The sequence below is a fragment of the Tinamus guttatus genome, unplaced genomic scaffold (genome assembly GCF_059628265.1).
Source record: "Tinamus guttatus ecotype Peru unplaced genomic scaffold, ASM5962826v1 Tinamus_guttatus_pri_ptg000079l, whole genome shotgun sequence".
NCBI classification, from domain to species: Eukaryota; Metazoa; Chordata; class Aves; order Tinamiformes; family Tinamidae; genus Tinamus; species Tinamus guttatus.
The window spans coordinates 2571308-2588693 of NW_028288613.1; the positions used below are offsets into that span (position 1 = coordinate 2571308).

Sequence of the window (17386 nt, forward strand, 5' to 3'; positions counted from 1 at the left end):
CCACAGTCAAACTCGAACGGGGCAAAGCAGTCCCACCAGTGCCCTTTTCTATTGACGTCCCTATTTAAGAATATCCTTCCCAAGGGAAAAGTGTTTGGTCCCAGGTCAGGAGTGGCACTCCAGGACGGTCTTGGTGGGGCCTGGTCCCATCGCCCTGCATGCTGCCACCCCTCCATTTTGTCCTCCCTCGCAAAGACACAGTTGCTGTGGGCTGTGAGGAGGCCTCCCCTGCCCTGGAGGAGGGAGAAGCTCTGCTCTTCCAGAGGGATGTTTTTCATCCCTAAAGTGAGGGTCTCGCCGCACAGATGGGCATTTTCTCTCCTCGGGGAGGTCTGGCACCAGCCACGGTGCTCGCCCCAGCACGAAATGGCGGCACCTCCTTTTCACCTTCATGCAAACCCCTTAGCGTTGGGGTCCCGCTGCGGTCTCTGTGGGTGCACAAGGCAGCCACCATGGCAACCGCGGTGCCCTCAGCACGGCGAGCACGGAGCCATGGGCAAGGGCAGGCTGGCCAACCCCTGCACCGAGCGTGACGGCGCCTGGGTAAGGGACGGCGGCCACCACCAGGCTGAAGAACCTGGGAGCCATCCCCAAATAGGCTGTTTTTAAATGTCAGCCCTCCAGGGAAAATCCCGCAAAGCTTGGCCAACGGCTGTCACCTTTTCTGAGGTCCCTTTCCTCAAGGGATCTGATGGTGGGGGAAGAGTCTGCTTTAGCCAAGGAGACTGGCTGCAGTATGGAATTGGCTGCATTTTTGAAGGAAAACTTCTTGACCCATATCTGAGGGAAAAGGAGACATAAGGGGACAAAGGGGAGCAAGTCAGGAACCGCTGCAGCTGTCAGTGGTGTCACCCCAGCACCACAGGGCCACCACAGTGAAGGTCCCATCAAGTGCTGCACAAAAAAGCGCAGTAGCATTGCACTCATTTCATGTGGAAAAAGACATTACAGCGTAAGTGCTTTTAACAGATTAATTACCATTATATGAACAGCTTTCAGAAACTTCCTGGGGAAATAATATTCTGTGCTCTTTTTTCCTATTTTACTCACATACATCGTGTTTTTAAGGTAGGGTTTGAGTGTTATACAGTGGGAGCGCCGTTCTTCGCAAGGTCACTGGGTGGTGGTGTAGCACCAAAAATGGGAATAACTGACAAACTACAGTTTTCTCCACGTTTCTGATTGGGTTTATTTGCTTGTTTTCTAGTTTGTGCATTTGGGACTATGCCAGAGCCAGCCCGAGTCAAGCACTGGTTCTGCTCTCAAACAGGGGCAAGATGCAGGAGAAGTGCAGTACCTTGCGCAGAGGTTGCCGCCGGGCTACCGCGCGCGGGAGCGGGTGAGTTGGAGGGTGTCCCAGTGCGCTGGGGTCTGCTGCAGCCTACAACAGCCCAGGGAGAGCATTCAGTGAAATGATGATCTGCTCTTTTGAACTGAGCATCAAACACTCTGTGCCTTTAGGAAAATGACCATTTTCTTATGACTGCAAAGTTAGAAATTTCATGTTGGAAACGTCTTTAAAACTTTCTTAAAAATGAGAATATTGGGCCAACTTTGGAAACATGGTACTTCTAAGTCATGAGTATTTATAATGTATCAATTTTATCGGCATGTCTTTATGTCCTAATTTAATGATCATGCTGAGCTTTGCTTTACCCAAGCCCTTTGTGCACAAAATATTTTCTGTTTTCATTACTGATAGGCATATAACTTTATACTGAGTTCATTTCATGATTTTTGGTTTTATCAAGAGCAGAAATGGGTTGGGAAAGAATGCTAAAAGAAGAAGCTCATGAGTAGTGAAAAAAAGGTCATACTTTTTGTGACATAGAAGGTGCTTAATTTAAGCCCATCTATGAGAAAGTGTCCATTGCACTTGGTGGGCAACAGTGTGCCCATGAACATGCATGTGAACATGCAGCACCTTCCAAAAATGAAGCAATTGCAGCTGACTGCATGCAGGCAAATTTTAATTTTTTGATTATTTTGGTTGGATCAGACTTCTAGTGATATCTATCTTTAGAACTGATTCAGACTATATCTCATAAAAGCTACTTAATCTTGAAACCATTTTAAAAACTGGCTTACATTAAAACTCATCCCTCTGTATAGAAGTGAATATCATAGCTGGAAAATGAAAACTTTATTCCACAATATTGAAAGTAAAAAGCACTAGATCAGTTACAAAAAAAAAAGTTTCCAAAATGAAGCAAAAAAAAAAAAAATACATGACAAAAAATCAAGGCAATCTAATCGCACAGAAGTGTTTTCAGTGTTTCACATTTCAGCTTAAAAAATGAAATGTTAATTACTTTTTGAACAATTAGGGTTTTTTTGCAGCTACAGATGCCCTTTTCTCCTAAAACTGTAATTTCATTTTAAAGACTGGAAGAACACTATGCTAAAAAATGAGATTATAAATTACTTATGTGATTAATACCTCCTCCACTTCCCCTGCAACAAGCAGTGTACATGACACACAGTACATAAAGCATAGATTAATTTGGTTTTGAGGTCCCTTTTGTAGTTCATATTAATTAGCTTTGGGCTTACTGGTCAATCAAACAATGCAATCCTGACATATGTCTAATATTTTGCCGGTTGTAGACGGAATGTAGCGTTTCTTATTTGAAAATTCACACTTTCACTTTTTTAGTATTAATCATGTATATGTTCAGTAATCCAAGGGAACACACATCTTCCTGATGTTTTCTTTAAAGCCTATTTTGCTGCAATAAAATGACATCGATGTTAGAAGATACGCAACTGTACTTTGGTATCTGTCAGAATATAAGACCTAAAAGCAGTGTGTATGTGTGCAAGATAAAGTATATGAATTTTTTTCCATCTTTTTTTTTCAGAAAGCAGTGAACAACAACTTCCCATTTTCCTCTCATGACAACAGACATTGTTTACAGAATGTAGGAGAATATTTTGATTTTGTAAGTACCCAGCATTGAGAAAATCAGAATGTGCATGTGTCCTAGTCTGCCAGAGATTGCACACAGCATCCTTTCTCTCCCTTGCAAAAATCAAAATGCTCAGAACTGTGAGAAGGGAAAAATAAAAACAGCAGAAAACATAACGTTTATTAGGTGTTACTTGGGTGTCCAATAAACATCTCTCAGTGCTTTTGAAAAGCTTTTAGAAGCTCCTTTTTGGAAAGACTTAAGATTTTGCACTGAGTCACATGCCCTCTTTGCTAAAAGCAATTGCCTTGTTTTGAGCTTTTGTCAACCACTCTTGAGGCAGTTGCACATAGTGGTTCACTAACCTTTATTAAAAAAACTAACCAAACGCCATAGGGCATCCCAGATATATTTTCTGAATGTATTATTTTCCAATTCATATCTTTGCATACCTATATTCTAGAAGCCACAATTTAAATTGTGTTTGACTTTTCTGTACATGCAACAGTTTAATGTTTTTCAGTTCTCCTTAGATGGTTGACATCTTTCTAGGCAGCAAAAGAAATAGCTCAGTTTAGGAGATTATGAAAAGAGGAGGAGGAAGGAAATTGTTATAATGAATGTTTGTCTGTCTGTGAATTCTCTTAGACATAAGATTTTAGGTATTTGATTTTCATTTCTATTAAATACCTCAATTTCTGTGCACTTTGTGTGACACTCCGTGTTTCATACCTTTAGAGGTACTGATAAACTATAATTCCAACTAAATTTTCTGAAACCTACATAGTGAGCAAATCAGATTCCATCTTCCTGTTATTGGAGACACGAGTATTACACATTCCAGTTTTATTATCTGAGTCTCTTCTACAGTCCAAATATAACATTAACTTCATTCTTTGTTACACTGAAGATCAATCTAGCTGTTAGTTTGAGTGTAAAGTATGCTACAGAAATGCAAAGTGTAAGTGATTCATTAGTAATAATAGATGGAAAATCAATGTATTTCTCTGTACGTATGGAGCCAGCAATGCACAGGCAAGCAGGCAGTATTATTTTTAGCTTAGACATGCCATGACTTCTTGAAATCACTGTGATAACAGCTTCATTAACTTCCCAAAGGATTAGTGACTGTTGCAAGCTTCATCTGTGAATCTGTCATCTCAAGTCTCATGCTTACAGGATTTTTTCTTTCTTTTTCTTTTTTCTTTTTGTAGGGTTTTGGACGGAAGAAGGTTGAACCTGAGAGAAGGCAACAGAACTCACAAAACTTCTGCCTGTGGGCACATGAATCTGTTCCTAGCCGTGAGGATGGCTTCAGCATTTATCAAACATCATTCATGAAAAATCAAAATACTGAGCACCCATTCTGTAGGCGATATCCAAAACACCACTTAGAAAAGTGTTATGCTGACAAACCCATCCCTGAGGATGAAAGAAACCTGCAGCCAAACAAGCCACGTTAATTACAAAATCCCTCTTCTGTGAATCTGAACCCATCATTCAAACACATGATGAAATAAACATTTGTGCAATGTGACTTTGGTAGTGCAGTTGAGAGTTCATTTGAAACTAGCAATCATGTTGATTTCTCTGAAGACACGCATTACAATAACGAAAACTAATGAGAATTATGAGAAAAAGTATCCTCTATATATTTTTAGAAACAGCCTTATTAGAAGAATAGAGGTAGTGATTATACTCGTGTTGATCCTAGTTGATCTTCATCTTGCTAAGAAAGCTTCAACTTCAGAATCGAGGGCCTGGCTGTGTTCTCAAGGAGCTGACAGTGTCAGTTTTGACAGATGTATTTCCTCAACTGGATCCTCCAAGATTCACCACAAGGAGCCAAAACTCCATATTCAGGTATGGGATGAACCTTCCCGAAAGGTTTTATGGATATGCAGGCAGGCGACTAGCAGTTAGGGAAACTAGATAACAAAGCAGCTGGCAGTAAATTGATGTGCAAAATAGCTGTAATGTTGGGGTATAACATAGCAGTTGTGTAAGTAAAGAAAGGCTGATGCATGCAGTCATTATGTGCCTGTACAAGAATTTTTGAATTGTGTACATGCGTGTGTGTATTTTTGTATGCATCATTCATGCATAGGCATAAGGCAAGAAGAAGCTTAAGTTGAAAACAGAAGGTTTTATGAAGTCTGAGTTTAAGGTGGATTGGATTTGCAAAAAAGTAATGATTTATAGTTACATGTCACTGGGAAAGTGAATTCAGGACCAGTCCTCCCAGCCCTCTACTCAGAACATTTACTGTCCTTAGGGTTTAGGAGGTATTAAAGTCAGGCCTTAAAATAATGTTTTCCACTTCTACATCATTTCCATTCATATAAATAATAAACCAAACTCTGTATCTTGAAGTATACTATAAATAAGCTTGTTGCTGTGCAAAATAATGTTGACTACAGAATGTAAAGCATAAGTTTAAGGGATGGTTTACCTTGTTTACAAGATAAGTTGAACATAAATCGCTAACCCTGCTGAATTCACTGCATTACCAGAGGTGCCATGAAAATGAGCTGTGTTAAAAATGGCTTCTGTCTTTCAATGAACATATATATCTTTCTGTATCAGCATGCCATAGGTGACCTTTTTGCATGCCATCAAAAAAGACTGTATTAAAATGCTTCACCGAACATGTAGCAATTCTATTAGCACATACTGGAATAATAAACAATTTTTATGAAGTTCCCCCTACTAAAATTCTTGGGCGTGTTGCACAATATGCAGAAATGCAAAACATCATTAAGCCATGTTAAAAACAGACAGAGCCAAGTAACGTAGTGTTATTAAAAAAATTCTTTTTTCAAAGTAAAGGCAGCCTGCCTTGGGAGCTCTAGAATCAGAATTTCCAAAGCTTTCGCCAACAATTTCATCTCCACACTGAATCAAAGCTAAAGCGTGTGCCAATCACATGGCAAATGCAGTACCCCGTGCTGTTTGGCATACTCAAGAGGGCTATCTTGGACCTCCATCAGAAGGAAGAAGCACATTCTTCCTACATTGGTAATGTTTATCTGGGGTTTAACATTACAACTGGATGTAGTGAAATAAATTGCTCTGGTTTGTTACGCTTTAAAACAGCAAGAGAAAGATACCAGATATTTTTGTGCCTTCTCCGCTTCTTTCTTTTTCTCACATTTTGACTCAGATGTGGATTTTTTTTTAAAAGTATTTGTGGATTAATTAGTTGTAGTTCTCCACAATATTGCAATGAAGATTCTAGAGAAGAAACTGAAGAGATATGAAATGTCTATACTGACTGTGCACTAGAGTGTACATATAAACTGTATATACTATATATCTTTACACACTATTTTTAGTGCATGTACATACTATGCACTATTCTAGGATGAACAGGAAAAGCAATTCCCACATATCACAAACTCCAGCTGTTTTTCCTTTTTGGTAAATAACACTGTTAATGTACTGATTTTTGAAATGAATGACAAAAAAACACGTTGCAGAAACTCCTAGCCTTGCATACTTTGGATAGAAACCATTAGTATTATTTTATAATAATGTTTCTTAGGAGAAAGCCCTATTGAATTAAACCTTTTCTTGTTGGCTTGTTTGCATTTTTTTTTGCAATTTCTTTCTCTTTTTATGGGTTGGGATAGAGTGGAGGAGAGCTAGCACCTGCTATAAAGGTTTCTTAGTCAGTAGAGGAAAGCCTAGAAGAAGCAGAACCTCTTTGCAGGAACAGCAGGCTTCGTACTGTTGTTTTTCCAAACAAGCAGCTGTCTCAGCCCTCTATTTTTGGTCTTGAGCCTTCGTTGATTTAGGGACTGTCCTTACAGCTTTAACTTTGCTACCCTGTGCAATTCTTAACTTATTTCATGTTAATTTGAAGGCAGCTTCAGCAGGGTTAGCTAAATTTAGAGAATTAAAGCAAAATTGATTAAAGAAACTTAAACCAAGGCTATGGACAGACGGCTACAAGTTCCTTTGGTTTAGTAACCTAACGCTGAGCATGGTCGTAATTTAAGAGTGATCAATTAATAGGGCAGAGCTAAAGAGTGGCATCTTTGTCACCACTCCATGCCCTGCTTTAAAGCTTTTGTTTAAACTGGAACCCAACCCTGTGCTTGGATCTGTAAAGTTGTGTCCACTTTTCTTTCTTCTTCCCTGCCTTAGCTGCTGAGCGCTGCATCTGGGAAGATCTCAGGCTGCTCCCTCCTGGACCAGATGCCTTCCTGGTGAGCTAAATGTCAGTCCTCCTTTCCTAGCAGTTTCACAGTTCAAAATATTGCAACCTAGGAAATGTTTTTAACAGCCATTTGACCCATTTGGACAAACTATTGATATAATATAATGGAAGATGAGTTTGTTTTTGCTACAATGTGAGGCAATGGACTCCTGTTGGAGAGCAGACTAAACCCCAAGCTTGTGCTGATTTCTGTACAGTGACACGGTGCAAGAAGTACTGTCTTTTTAGAGTGGATAATATTAAACTCCTATAAATGTTCCTATATTGGTTTAGCTTTTCCCTAATCAATCAAAATATTGGTATAACTCTAATGATGCTAATGTTGAACCGTAAGTATAGGCTTTAATATTAATGCTTATACTGTTACAGTGGCTTTGCTGGCTGAGAGAAATAGAATTTCTAATATAAGTAGAAACCTGGATTAGACTTGTCTTTAAATGGAGGTTCTTGTGGACTTCCTTTCTGGTTCTTAGTTTCTCCCTGTTTGAGTTGGGTCACAAATGAGCACGAGCTGACATGAACTAGAGAACTGTTTGGCTCTGGAATGAGAAGGGACCATACGAGTCTGCCTTGCCCCAAATTTCCTGTGTTATGCCTTCCACCCTCACAAAGTATTAAAATAATGAGCTGTTACACATTATCTCTAGAATGTTTACTAAAGGGAAATATATTCTGCAGGGAAGTAGTCCTAACTGACCTTAATTTGGAAGTCTAGCAGTAGTGGGTGTGAGTGACTATTAAAAGTACGCAGTTTATGATCAGGCAGCTGTGTAGTATTTATGAAAAACATGTTGTTAGCTTAGCCTCTCCTCCGATGCCAGTTTGTTGTACTTAGTAATACTGACCTAAAAGTGAAATATTTCGTATTATCCTCCTTAACTCTTGAGTACAGAAAACATCTGGCAGTATCAAGAAGAGTTTAGCTGCATCCTATTTATGATGGTGCTTCAAGCCCTCACACGCTGCCCATTTAAAATAGCTGCTGTTCTTTCTTCTAGTCTTATTTCAGGGAGAAGTTATAGATTATGACATGATGGCACAATTTTTCTTTCCTCATTTACTCTTTCCTCACACTGAAGCTGTTCCACAGAATATTGAGCTGTTTGTTAGATCAGCAAGGGGAAGTGCACATACCTACATAGGTGAGCATGCTCCTCTAGCCCTAGGTCCTTGTACAGCTGACTTAAATTTAAAATAAACCTTAACTGAAGCACGGCCTCCTTGCAGATGAGTGCCCAAACCACGGAGCTGGAGAAAGCCCCTGCTTTCTTTGAAGCCCAATCAATATTTAACCATTTCATACAAAATGCAGCAGCTTGGACAAAATGCATACAGAACGGTCTCTTCTCCAGACTACTTTAAAAAAAGCTCAGAAAATCAGAATAATCTTAGGAATATTTTTTTCCTGTGGGATGTCAAGAAATAGTAAAATGATGATCATAAAGTAATAGCAACGAATTAATCTTTACATTAGCCCCACGAAGTACTTAAGTAGTACTACTCGTGTTACAGATGACTTAATTGTGGCCTGCTGCAGTGATAGTGACTCAGAGTCAGTGGCAAGAGCCATGGCTGTAAAATGGACTTTTGCTGTAACCACCACTTCCTTAGTTCCTGTTAGATAGATTTGCTATCTACTACAACTAGATTTTGGATTTTATTGCCTGTAAGTGTATTATTTTAAGAAACTAATGGCTGTTCATATGATCATTTTCAAAACTCTGTGGAATGAGAGACAACTTTTAGAACTGGAAGCATCCTATTTCCACTATTTCAAATTAAAATTAATGCTCCTTTTCTCTCTCCCATCTCTGCAAAAATAAACATATAATTTATATGGCCCAGCGTATTCTAATACCTACAAATGGCAGTGCCTGCTATGCATGCAGACCAACAGAAGTAGCAAATACTGTGCTCAGAAGTAAATCCTTGTGGGATCAGGCTCTATGGTACTAACCAGACATTCATGCCTAAAATGGCATTTTAGGCATGCATTAATGACCCTACATGACAGACCTTCTCTTCTTATTGCTTAATTAATCAGTGGCCCAGTGGCACATTGGCAGTGCTCCTTTTCAAGCTGTGCCTCCCCTCAGATGGCAATCAGATGGTATATGGCTCTATCTACTTAGGGGAAAGTCAAAACCCAATAAATAAAGTTTAATTTCCTGATTCCCCTGGGATATAGTGGTTCTTTTTAACAATGCTTCGTCAGTTGAGTTGAAATTAAAAACCAGCATGATCAACATATTGCATAATATTTCATGGATGGAGTTAAGTATCAGGTTTAAAGACTTTAAAAGGGAGGCAGAGGAAAAAAGACTGTTGATAGGAAACTTTTTTAATCAAAAATGTCTAGTCTTAGTGCCTTTAAACACTGCACTTTCCATTAGGGACTACCATGAAGGTTTTCTCTGTCATGGTGTCAATTTTCGTTCTAAAATAAGGTTGCTATCTTTTGGAATAACATTTCATCTTTAAAATATTTGCAACTGTAATACAGTCAGGAACCGTAGGAGGGCAGATGTATGGAATGCCTTTATTTAGGTATGTTAAGATTTATGCAGGCCTAAAAGCTTTTGTAGTGAGTAGAATTATACCTGATTTATACTGGACTTCAATATATCAGAATCATGAGAGAAATGCAATAATCTGACGTAATTCAGACATAAACTGGGATCTGTAAGTCTCATATCTTTACGGGTATAAACATCTTTTTGCGGTTGCTCATTTTGATGCTACAGGTTCAAAGGCTTTTCAGTGTACAGTTACTTTGTTTTGCATTTGAGAGTCTGTAATCTGGGCACAAGTACTTTAATCAGAATTTGCAATATCCAGTAGATTAATAAATTTAGTTCTTTTGTACTTAAGGTTTAGATCAATGTTACTTAAGGTTTAGTTCAACATGTTATTATGTTTCTGACTTCAAGTTTTCAGTGTGTGGTAGTTTGTGCAACTCTTTCTTTATGCTTCAAGGTAAATTCGGGCATAAATATCAAGAGAAAACTTTAGCTTCTGGGTTAACTAAATGCAATCTGAATTTTGAAACTCTTTTCAATCCACATTTGGCTTCTCAAGTGAGTGAAAAAATGCATGAAATGTGTTTTATTTAGAGGAAAAAGCGTGTGTAGACTCATGGGCTAGATGGAATGATTTCTCTCTGAGTCCATTTGGCTCTGTTGTTCCCAGCCCCACAGAACCAAAAGGCAGAATGCAACTGGCTTCTTAACCACCACTGTCCTGAAATGCAAAGTCCTGCTTCCCTTAGTGTTCCCACTTAATGACTGCAGGACTACAGTTGTCAATGGGTATTAACGTTTCTGCTAAAACAGGGGCAAAATTTCCCACAGCCTGGGCTGGAAAAGTCAGGTGAACGTTTCATCTATCTTGTATAATGAAGTCCCTGAAGCAGAAGAGGGCTTGTTAAGCAGTAAAGACATTAAGAGGCTCATTTTCTAAGAGAAATCCAATCACTCAGAGCCAGGGCTGACTGTGCAGCGGCCTGACCCCTCCGTGCCATTGGCCTGGTCCTGGAGGCACCGGAGCACTTCCCTCTCTTCCCACTTTGGGGAAAATTTTTTTTAGCAGTAAATTTAGGAGTGACAAAAATATTAAAAAATGAAAAAATTTGTAAAAAAATCAAAAAAATGTTGTAAATTGAAGCTATAGATGGTCAGCCCTTGTCTGCGGAGCAGACACTTTTATTCTACATCCTTGTGTCACAGCGCAGCTTCAGGCTGTCGAGTTCTCCTAAAAATATGCCGTGCTTTCAACCATAACAGAGATGCCCCTCACCTGCATCCTCTCCCTTATCCTCTGGTTGCTGCTCTAGTTGAAATACGTAGATTCTGATCTTACTGCCAATGCAGAGGCTAGAAACCAACAGGGCAGCTGTCGTGGGAGGAAAGATCCCACTGAAATCTGCAAGAAAAACGTCTGCATCAGAACCCATGATCATTTCTTTGATAATTTTATTTATGTTGGTGAGCCTGTGTCTCTGGATATATTCACAGCAATCTCAGACAACTCTGTGTATGATCTAAATGTTAGCAACTAGGAGATGAACAAAATCTGTCACAACTGTTGATTTCTGTAGTATGTTACATATAGGCAGCCTGTCTTCACATTTTCTTTGCATCATAATATAGAGTAGCTGGAGTATTTTGCATAATGAAAACGCTCAGATTTTCTGAATGGCATTTCTGATTAAGAGTCCTCTTTACAAAGATGAGAAAAATTTTTACAGCCACATTTATTTTTCTGTTTGTTTCTTACGTCTTTCCACTCCTCACTGGAGCCCCAATAGGTATTTTGTAATCTATTTCTAGGAATACTGTCTGCAGTCTGGCACGGCGCAGTATCTTCGGGAGTAATAACAAATGGGAAGCTGTGGGAATTCAAACTTGTTCTTGTGTCCAGGGTGGTATAAGGAAATGAAAAAAAAGAAAAAAAAAGTAATTGCTACACAGCATTTTGATGTTAAGCATGCCCCCCAAAATATCCTGAGCATAAAAGAGAATTTTGTCAGGGCTTTGTTACAACCATGGTTGGGTGAAAGGCATGTGAAAGTATGCATTTTTGCGTAACTTAGACTTTAAAAATACAAGTCTTTATTATTTTGTAAAGTCCTTCCAAGCTTTGCTACCTCTCAAGGTATGTCATAGTTTTAGCATTAACTAAAAAGCCCAAAACAGTAAACATGCAGCATCAGGAGTCTCTGATTGCAGTATGCAGATCCACTATATACTGAGGAAATGTTTCTGAATCTGAAATAGTTTCATTCTTTTTCTTTCCTCTCAAAAGTCCCTGAGCTTTTTAGTTTTAATATTTTATGCATTGCTATAAAAACAGTGTGAGTTCATATGTCAGGTAACGACTTAAAAAGATAAACATTGGATGAATCTCCGAACAGTTTTTGTTTACTTTAGTGGCTTGGAAGACATTTGCTGCGGAAAGGCCAGTAACTCCTTGAGATTTAAAGGCTCAATCGTGCCCTTGGCAAAAGCCATTGCTCGACCCTGCCCATCTCCCTGGCGCCGGGGCGGGCAGCGGGATCCTCAGCCAGGGCCATGTGCAGGGCAGTGGTGGCTCTTTGCAGAAGTGTCAACTCAAGTGTTGGGCTGCAGCGGGGCACGAGTGACCCGCAGACAGGATGGGTTCGTAGCCTGATCGTGGAAACACCCAGTGTTACCGGACGGGACGGTATTCACGTGAGCCACGGATCACTTCTACACACACTGAAGTTCGGTTTGTTTCACAGATCACACAAATGATTATTGTAATGTATCTAGTGGTGCCTGATATCATCTAAAATCACTGATCAGATGTATGTATGCTGTGATGCAGGGAAAAATCACTGTCTAAATATATAGCTAACATTAAACAAAAGATTCAGTAATTTCAGCAGATTATGAAGCTGTCTCAATAGGTGGCTCAATTTAAGGCTGCAAATTCCTTTAATCTGAATCACAAACTTTAACATGTGAGCTGGGGTGGGGTAAGTCTTTTCAGGAAGTAGAGCTTATCTAGCTCTGAAAATGTGCATGTCCATACCAAGTGTAACACCCAGACCAAGAAACAGGACGACATCAGCTACCAAAGGAGATAAGAAAAAATATTTGTGAAGGCCAAAGTTGAAGGAAAAGGAAGAAAAAGATCAGTGGCAGAAAAGCCAGGCTGCAATTAAGTTGAATAAACTCCTGCTGTAGCCAATGAGACCTCTCCTTGTTTGCTAGTCAAATAAAAAGTCCTGTCAGAGCAGTGGAATTGGCTATTCCAGCATAATTGCATCTCTTGTGTATCCGTGTGACTCCGGTAGCCGCTGACACGGTCCCCTCGTGAGAGCCATCCCCTCGGAGCTGATTTATTAACGGTGCGAAAAGTTTAAAGGTGTGATGTTTATTTTATATCGTAATAAAATAAATGTGGTAGCTCTCGTAGATTAGGAAGCGGCGTCTCCAACTGTGAGAGCTTTTTAGGCTTATTAATTTGCTGGCTTGCTCCGAGGAGCTCCCCACTTGCCGAGCGGTGCCTGTCTGCGTGCGCTCGCTGCTTGTTCTGCAGCCAGGGAGGGCAGTGCAAAGAAAGCCCCGTGCCTTTGGTGGGAACAGATGTCCACCACGAAGGAGATGACACATCATACATCCAGCTGCTTCCTCCTTAGAGACTGTGGCCCCACCAAAGTCAGCAGCACGAGGGATAGAGGCTGATGCTACTCAGAAAGTGAGATGCTTCTTGAGCTAGGTTTGATAAAGATGCGAGGATGATTCAAGGAAAACTCCCTGAAAACTCCTCAGAGCATGGGAATGCATTTCCTTCTTCCCAAGGCAGCAAAAAGAGAGAGAACAGCTTATCTTTGGTTCAACCTTTTCCTCTATACTCTGAGGTCAAATTTAACCTGTAACCTTTTCCTCCCTGGTTTCGGTAGTAGGAGGGCATTGCTGCTGGGCTTGCAATGGGCTGTGTCTGCTTTGCTCAGGTCACTTGCTACATTATATAGGTGAGATATAAGCTTGTCTTCTGTGTACGTTTGTCGTTTACTTTAGCTATAATTCAGCATTTCGCTTGACCTAAGGTTAATGAGTAATTGTCATGACCTGATGTGCTTTGCACACCCTTTCTGTACTACATCTTTCTGTACTGAAGTATCTTCAAAAAGGGAAAGAAAAATCTGTGAGCCAAACCAGGAGAAACAGATTACAAAGCCTGTCTGTTTTTGGCAAGGATGATAGAGGAAAATACAACTGAGGTCATTTTCTTGTTGCTTGTGGAAGGTATCCAAATAAATAAGAAAGTAGACAGAGTGAAGAAAGTGATTTAAGTGACATATTTTTAAACCTCTTTGTTGGACAAATCTTTCTGAATAAGTATGGCATATTAGTTTAAATAACAAGCAAGAGTCTCTAGTCTCCACGGCCATCAGCCCAGCACCTTTTCTCATCACTACATTAAAAAGGATAAAATAAGAAAATTACCTGGTGATCTTGGGAGACCAAGGAGCACTACAGAGGTTGCAAGCTGAGGGGTAAAGGCAAGCATGGTCTTCTACCCAGGGAGGAGGACTGTAAATGCCACCATTCATCTGTGCTGCAGCTCCAAGGAATTGCGCTAATTGGGTTTATTAATCTCTAGTCACAGGGACTACCAGTTACATTCAGACTAGTGCAACAATATTTTGTGCTTTTAAAATGTTTTTCGTGTGAGATTTCCAAAGTGCCTTTGAAAAGAGTAAGTCGACCTCTCTATACCCTGGAGAGATACAATTAGCTGCCTGGCAAAGGTAAGCTGGAACCAAGGACTTCCCTTGCCTTTGTCTCCTTACCTAAACATTTTCGTGACCTTTTTCTGAAGAACTTTTGCAAAAGTCATGCAGAACAGAGGCCTTTTTATCCATGCCCTCCTCTGTTCTTGTGCACAGTATGGTTTGTTTTAAATAAGCTCCACAGTGCAGTCATTTAGGGAAATGAAGATATTTCATAGCACGCTTAACATTTGCATTTGAATATAGGCCACCCTGCTGTTTGATTAAACTAGAGTTTAAGAAAACTATGAGAATCTGGGTTCATATACAGTACAGTCCTTTGCACTCACATTGTAAAGGTTGTTGAAGGAAAAAAAATGATAATATCCTTGAAAGTACATGACTAATGAGAATATATATAGCACTTCTGAGACAGCTCAAATATATAATTATTGTGAGGATTTCACAGACACATAAATATAATGATCTTCAGCTAAGTAAATTGCTACCTACCAATGAAATAAATACGGTCCCTTCAGAATTTGAAATAATTCAGTACTGTAGGTGGTGGGAAATGATTCACCTTAGCTGTTATCTCTGGAACAGTAATATAGAAATATATCTGCCAGAACTGTTGCATTTACATTGTTCTTCATATCCTGTGGAGTTTGTCAGAAGATCTGCGGTCCCCGCTGGTTTCCAGCCCCTTATTTTGCTCAGCCTCTGCGCAGCGTGACTCACCGACGGGCTGCAGCAGCGAATATTGTTTACCGCAGTCGGCATCTCAGCCATAATATTTTTCCAAGAAACACTGATGTGTTTAAAGGTCAGGTTGATACTGATTTGACTGCTTAACGGGAATTCATTTTTCTAGGAGGAGCAGGGTGTACATGCCTTGGGATAAAGGTTAAACTGTTGTTTATGCACTCGATAGGTGGAAAACACAAGGCTTTAATACACAAATCATAATAGCCTGTTCTGGTCAGTCAGGGAAATATGATGCTTTACATTTAAATGGAAGCTTTGAATCCACAGGCATTTACTGACTATCACTGCAGAAGAAAAATTGCTGAAGACTTAAATGTTCACCTGGAATATCTAGACTCACAAGCTGTTTAAACTCTTTTTTTTTGAGTGCTGTAGTCCAGACCTCATCCACCTTCTGCTGCAGCATTACTAAAATTTAATTTCACCACCTCTAATGAGATGCTAGAGAGCATCCCACAGCTAAGAAACAGCCTCTACCCCACATGTGCAAATGCAAGGAGAAGGTGTGAGTGCAGCATCCCCATAGGTGTCTGAGGAGTGAAGATTCCTTCCTGGCTCTCACCTCCAGGTACCTGTTCTTACTCCAGGTATAACTTGCTGCAGCCTTTGAGAAATCATGCTGCTCTAGAAAGGTTTTAACGAATGTCCCTTGCTGATCTTCTCGAGGGTGGGTTTGGTTCTACGAGGGGATGCTCTTTGCCCAACCCCTCCTTCCTTTCCATACTCCAGTCACGTCCTCCTCCAGCCAGCCCATCCTCCTCAGCTCTTGCCTCCTCCCAGGGCCTGTGCCACCTCATTCGCCATCCTGGCTGCATTTCCCCTTCCAGCTTTCTCATTCCTTTCCATAATGAGAAAATCTTTAATGGCAGATTAGGAAGAGCCAACAGTAGCCATGTGGAAAGTTAACAAGTTGATCGGAGAAATAACTAGTGGTCTTGGCTGTGTAAACTTCCTTAGCCACGTGTCTTTTTTGGTGGAGGGGCAGGGGCTTTGGAGTCCTTGGGTGTTTGGATGGGGCAGTGTCAATGGTGTTTGTCCTGTGCTGTTTTCAATGCAACATTTAATTTTTGTCCTCATTTTCCCAACATCTGCAGAAAACTAACAACAAAACCAGAAGATCTGTTTTTTAGAACTCTAGTTTTCTTATCAGCACGGGTAAACATATTGTTTCTGCTTTAAATTTGCTTGCAAAAGGCTAGTTCTTTTTTGCTTTCATTGATGCATTTGCATTGCAAATCCACTAAGTCTACTTAGAAATTTCCCTATCAAAATATCTTCCAAATGTTTTCTGGATTTGTTGTGTTTTATACCTACAAATTTGGTGTCTGCAAAGACTCCACTTCTGGCACTGCAGCTCAGGCCAGTTTTTGATCCTGTTTTCAGTGGGATGTTCCGACACCTTGACCATCTTGGCATTTGTTTGGAGAGCAGATGGAGCAAGCAGCCCATGATACTCCTGTTGGCCCAAAAGCAGAGGGAGTATCTCGGAGATGGCGACTGGCTGCTGGCTCCCAGCACTAGCGCAGGATGCTGGGTTTGATTAGCTCTGCTTTCACAAGAAAGACCCATTGTATTGTTTTGAAGAATGTGTTTGGTTGTTTTAGCAAACTTTAAAATCCCATGTGGTTATATAAATAGACTGTTCAAGCGAAATGGTTTTCGTGGCTGAAATAGCCAAGATATCCTAAATAAAAGCCCTGCAAAACAGTCTATCTACAGATCAAACTCAATCCTAAAAGAAAATCAGTCCAGAAACACTCACATGTTTCTTTTTTCTCTCTTCTTCTAAAGACAGATATATCTAGAGACTCTGCAGGAGGGTTTCTCGCTTAGCAAACAGAGCTTGACTGCATTTTGGTTTGGTATTCTGACTCAGTATTGAAACTGCTTGTGTCAAAGATCTTGGCTTGAGTCCTGGAATTATTTCAGATGTGAAGGTGTGATAATAACAAAAGAAATCCTCTCCTGAACTTCGTGCCTGCCTCTTATTTCAGGCGGGCTGCCGTTACCCCTTGTATTGAAGAAGGCAAGTGGGGCCAGTGCTGTATTCCTGCGGTTTCTTACAGGAAGACGGTTTCCAGGGAAGTTGTATAAGGAAGCTTCCTTACTGTTCTTGAAAGAAAAGCTTGGCACAGAAAACAGAGCCACTTCAGAAGAAACAGCACTAGACTGGACTTGAGAAGTTTCATTTTCTGTATAATCCCCACCCCAAGGCAAAGTCCCACAGCCCATTTCCTAAATTCAGTA

General features: G+C 40.2%; 1 protein-coding gene across 1 annotated transcript; it reads left to right on the plus strand.

Annotated features, from left to right (window-relative positions):
- The first annotated feature begins 492 nt into the window (after positions 1-492).
- On the plus strand, positions 493-4447 carry TEX36 (testis expressed 36). The gene is made up of 4 exons (XM_010222079.2): positions 493-543; positions 1208-1339; positions 2862-2942; positions 4124-4447. Exons 1-4 carry the CDS (start codon positions 493-495, stop codon positions 4370-4372), a joined length of 513 nt encoding a protein of 170 aa, XP_010220381.1. The 3' UTR covers positions 4373-4447.
- The last annotated feature ends 12939 nt before the right edge of the window (positions 4448-17386 follow it).